Genomic DNA, 5,557 nt, shown 5'->3' on the forward strand with positions numbered 1-5,557 from the left:
GGAGGACTTGTTCCCTGAATTTTTCCGCCCTTAAAAATTCGACGACCTCCGCCGGGTATTTGAACCTGCGTACCACGAGTCATGAGGTGGGAACGTTACCTCTAGACTACGGAGGCCGCTTAATTTAACACTTAATAAAAATCGTTAAGAGAAATTTCAGAGAAAACCGTCACTCTTTTTTTGGGGGGGATGTTCATCTGCGAGCCCTAATTTTTGAAGCAGGAATATTCGTATATATCAGAAACCGACTTACGTATGACACAGAAGTTTGAACAGCGAATATAAAACAACACCATGTAACCGCTCAGGCGCTAACAAGGCGCACATCCATGCATACAGACAGAGAGACAGCATTCCAGAAACTTTTCGTATTCAAGGGAGTTCAAAACGTGCAAACCAGTCAAAATATAGGGATCAAATTTCTCATGCTCTAATGTAAAAAGAGACCCATAACTTATCTGTAAATTAATGTCAAGAAACCAACGTACGTTCTTAACTGAATAATTGGAACTACTTTTAACTTACCGTTAACGTGAAGGGGATCGTGTTGACGAGTTCGAGTATAAAATGGAAAGACAAAAGTTGCTGCCAGATGTTGCCCTGGAACACAAGAACAGTTCGCATAAAAGCTTTAAATATTTTAACTTAACGCCAAGTTATGTATTAGTATCAGGTGTAGTAGAGTAAAGTAAAATAAGTAAAGGTATCCCTGTAACAATCGTGGGAGGCCCATAGAGTTGTGAGACGTCGAGGTTCCCATATTTTCTAGACAATCGAGTCACATATGGCGCTGGGGTTGTCAATCTTAAGAGCTGGCCGCCCTTTACCCCCAGGAAGATTCTTGGTACTCATTTCTGTTAGAGGCTGAGTCGACCTCGGGGCCATAGTGCGGCTGGAAGGATTAGGCAAACTGAAACAAATCCAATGACTTCATCGGGATTCGAACTCGCAACCTTCCAGCTTATAGCACAGTGCCTCAAGCAACTACGCTACCGCGTGCCGCACATATTTCAGTACACGGTTAACTATACTTTTACCTTTAGAAGTAGCTGTAACAGTACAACAACTTCTGAAGGCACAGGTGCCTGGAATCATACGTTTTTCTGTATCCATAGAACGAACCATGTGATCGTCCTGTGTCATCTGAAGCTGTACGCCTTACAGCCACAAAATGTCCAAGGCATGTTGACATTTTGCTGCCCCCGGAACTCTTTGCTATAAATAGAATTGGTCAATAGTTTTACTTCCTGATTACAAAGAAGACTATAGTCTTGCAAGCCACACATTTCCTTCTACCCACACCAATACAAACAACTTGCATTCGTCCCTGTTTGTCTCAAATGCAAACAGATGGATCATACCTTACTGAACATGGTGTATCAATTTTCATACTGATTTATGGCCAGAAAATGCATTTACTAAGCCTGAAAGGAATCAGCAAATAACCTATTTGCTATACTGTACCATATAGGTGTTTTCCTTGAGGGACTGAGGAAACCAAGAAGAAATTCAGCCGGTGTCCCGGACGAGATTCGAACCTAAGACGCAAGTCTTATTGTTCCATCGTATGTAAACGTGGAACTACGGAAAACGGGATTTTCTCAACAAGAACTCACTTCGAATAGTGAATTAAATTTTGTTGTAATACTAACAAAATTAATTGCATGGAACAGAATCCTTCCTGAGAAGTTGATAGTAGTTCAGATAATTAACAAATTCTCGCTTTCACAATTCATTACTGTGTTCAAAAGAGCACGCCGCTGATTCCTAAACATAGGCCATTTTAATCCAGTCCGTAGCCTTTTTTTTTTTGTGGTCAATTTCACGGCGCTGACGGTGGCACACGGTAGCGTATTAAGACGCTATGCTACAAGCTGGAAGGTCTTGGCCTCGATTCCCGATGAAGTCATTGGATTTTTCAACTGACTAGATCCTTCCAGCCGCAATATAGCTCTGGGGTCGACTCACCCTCTAACAGAAATGAGTATCAGAAATCTTCCTTGGTGGTAAAGGGCGGCTGGCGCGTAAATATGACAACCTCGCCGTCATCTGTGAGTCGACTGTCTAGAAAGTGTGGCAGCCTCGACGTCTCACTGCGCTATGGGCCTCCACGGCCTGCTACAGAGATAGAAGACCTTTATTACCTTTATTTCACGGCACTGTCAGTATCTCGTGGCGTCGAGTTGCAGGGCGACTGGTGAATAATGGATTGGAGTTGACTTGGAAGGAAGAGGTCGTGGTTTGATCATGATGCTAACCTTGGCAGCTGCCCAGATGGGCAGAGGAAAGAAAAGAAATCTTCAGTTGTCCTGGTAAAGACTGGAACTGAATCATAGGAATATAAGCCTGAAGTGTTTCTACTAAACCAGCGTCATCTGTTCTCATATCCTATGGTTTGAGATTCATTTTAATATTATCCTCACATCTAGACCCAAATACAACAGTTCTGATGTGCAGTCTTTCTTCGGTCATTCATATCTATCTTAATGTCAGCTTCCTTTCATTTCTAGACTTTCTAGTAATGCTTTGAGTGGAAATTATGTATTCCATCATTTAAAAGAATGTTCATCATTTACTTGTAAGTATAAGTTTGAGCCGATATTTAACTTCTAATAAGATTTTCTATGGTGTCGGTAATATATCATCTTAAACTATAATAATGGCCCTTAATTTCAAAAAAGAGTTAATTATATTGCATATCAGCAATGACATTTTACCGGTCACGGTAGCCGAGCGATCTAAAGCATGAACTGTCTTCGCTCGGAAGTCGGGATCTTGTGTTCGAATCCCACACAAGGCATGGATGTTTGGTGTGTGTGTATGTGTTCATTCTGTGTTTGTGTTATCCTGTGTCTAGGTAGAGGTCTTACGACGAGCCTGTCACCAGTCCAAGGAGTCCTACCGTCTGTAAAAATTAGCAATGAAATTGAGAAATCAGCCCTATGCTCCAAAAGTCGGAGCGAAAGGAAGAATGAAAAAGAAAATAATGAAAATTTGGACCAGTAATTAATTTGAACATTAGTAATTTTTTTTCCTTGGCACTAGAGCCCCAGTGGGCCTAGGCCTACCACCGTGAAACTCTCCGTTCACTTCGGTTTTACTAGATCTTACACATTCGGTAGGACTCCCTGGGCGGGTGATCAGCTCGTCGCAAGGCCTCTACCTGTACACAAACACAGAAAAACGCACACATACAAACTAAACATCCATGCCCTGAGTGGGATTCGAACCCACGATCACGGGTTCCGAGCAAGCGAAGACAGTACATGCCTTAGACCGCTCGGCTACCGTGACCAGCTACATTAGTAATTACCGTTTCAATTTCAAATTTAATTTTCCTTCGAAAATTTTGTCTCATAGTGTTAGAATATCAGGGCCAAAGACAAATCATTAACCTTACCATAGTCAATTTCATGCACTCTGTGCAAGTAATTAGTCTTTGGACGAGTCCATACACTTCACATGTGCACTTTAAATCAATAATCCAATTTCAGTGTCAGTAATTGAACTTCATGGAAGTAATTGAACTTTGAGCCAATAATTATAATCTTCGCGTAACTTCACTATGAGCTATCAATAAAAGCTGTCATCACTGTAAAGTGGTTCGTACTTCAGTCTCGCGCCCGACTTCTGACATATTCTGGACTCACTTCCCCCATACAGATTACAGGATCACAGCTTAAAGTAGATCGCAAACAATTTCTTCTTTATTTTCCCAAGTCACTACTTAATGACATTCATTCGCTTCTATTGTATAATTTATAAAGTTAATGCTGAATTATTAAGTACACAAAAAATAATTAAACTTTGTTATAATCTATATGAGACACGATCATGCCCATTCATAATTATAACGAAGAATATGATATTAGTTGGGCCCCGATCTTTATGCGTTAAAAACACTTAAAATATGCACTAAAAAGCGGGAAAATATGCACCAAAAATAGAACAATATGCACTTAAGAAACAGGTCACTTTATTCAGACTCACCTATTTACATGTATCATTCACTGCAGAAAGTAGCATCACAATAGGCAACTGGAAGTCTCTCAATGTTTTCTGGAGACAAACTGCGTCTATTGTCCATCAAAATGAGTTTATAGGCTCAGAACGATCTTTCTACATCAACTGACGTGATTGGACAGTACTTATACACTGGCGCCGAAGGTTCGGAACATTCATCTGGCAAAGATATCCTAATTCCACTCAAGTACTGTCTAATTGACTGAATCATTTTAGTCCTGGGTTCGAATTCAACACCATTTGTAACTTGCATTTAATCGTCTCTCCAATTTCGCCTGGAGCAGAATCCAGTGAACGAGTTGAAGTGAGTCGTGAAGGAGTGCACCACAAGATTCTAAGCTCTCAATGCTTTTGAAACTGTAGAAAAATGTGCATGGATAAAAGTCACATCTTGATAAACAATATCACATCCAAACACCACTTTTGCTTCACGGACACATGCATACTCATCTTAAAGTTTTGTAACCACTTATTTCACTTGACTGAAATTCTCCTGATAAAATGAAGCTGCGGATATCCATGTCCCCCACCTAGTTAGGACAGGTTCAGGTGGCACAAGAACCTGGGGTAAGCAATCTTTCTAGAACTGGACACGAGCTGGTGCTTTCAGAGACAGTTTTTTCCCCAGTTGCAATTAAATCGTTAACAACTGGAAACTGCGCATATTTTTTCTGCAATATGACGTAATCCGTGCGCTAAACAGGTTACGTGTATAAGATTTGGATAAAATACTTGTAAGGCCTTTGCTGCTTTCAGCATATAGGAAGCTTCATCTGTGAGTAATGCAAGCGCCTTGCAACAATTATTCTCAATTTCAGATGGCCATAGTAGTCGCAGAGAATCATTTACAAACCTTGCTGTTGTGCTATGGTTGGTTTTCTCTAGTACTTTGCAAGCAAGAATATGAGGGTTGCCAGGTTCGTCGGGATGTAGCTTACCAACTACGAAATTTGCTATGAGTCGGCCACATAAATCGGTTGTCTCATCAACCAACATCCAGACATAGTTCCCTCCGATGTCAGAACGGATTGACTGCAGAGTAGAGGCATACAGCAAAGGTAGATATTTTTTTCTAAGAGTTGATCCGTCTGGGATTTTTTTAAGTATCCAGAAATTATCGCATAACTGGATTGCTTAATTTATTCCATGGAATGTTGCTGCATACTAAAGCATTACAAAGATTGGCTGAAAGTGTATTAACAGAGGATTTGGGTTTGACCTGTGTAAGAAGTAGTTGTTGTGGTGAGCTGTTCTTCTTCCCCTTCTTTGCCGCAATATGTGCAGTCGTTCTTGAGTGTTGTTCAAGCTGAAGTTTCTTTTCACATTTTACTTCCTTTGCGCACACTTGACAGTACATGACGACACCGTCTGTTGAATAGTCACTATTGCCCGACACCCACCGAATTTTTAAATATCTACTGGTGCACGTTTCTTTAGGCATTTTCAGTACACGAACACTTTTTTGATGCAGACTATTAAAGTAAAGAGTAACACATTAACTGAAGAGACCTCTCGAGACCAACCCTCTGATGCT

General features: G+C 40.7%; 1 protein-coding gene across 2 annotated transcripts in view; it reads right to left on the reverse strand.

Annotated features, from left to right (window-relative positions):
* LOC111866912 (potassium channel subfamily T member 2) overlaps window positions 1–5,557 on the reverse strand; it is a 534,419-nt gene that overhangs the window by 62,068 nt on the left and 466,794 nt on the right. For both annotated transcript variants that reach the window (XM_033752480.1, XM_033752482.1), the window contains one exon: window positions 526–600. In XM_033752480.1, the coding sequence (XP_033608371.1) occupies window positions 526–600 (75 nt within the window). The remainder of the gene's footprint in view (window positions 1–525; window positions 601–5,557) is intronic.

Source organism: Cryptotermes secundus, unplaced genomic scaffold (genome assembly GCF_002891405.2).
Source record: "Cryptotermes secundus unplaced genomic scaffold, Csec_1.0 scaffold42, whole genome shotgun sequence".
Classification (NCBI taxonomy): Eukaryota; Metazoa; Arthropoda; class Insecta; order Blattodea; family Kalotermitidae; genus Cryptotermes; species Cryptotermes secundus.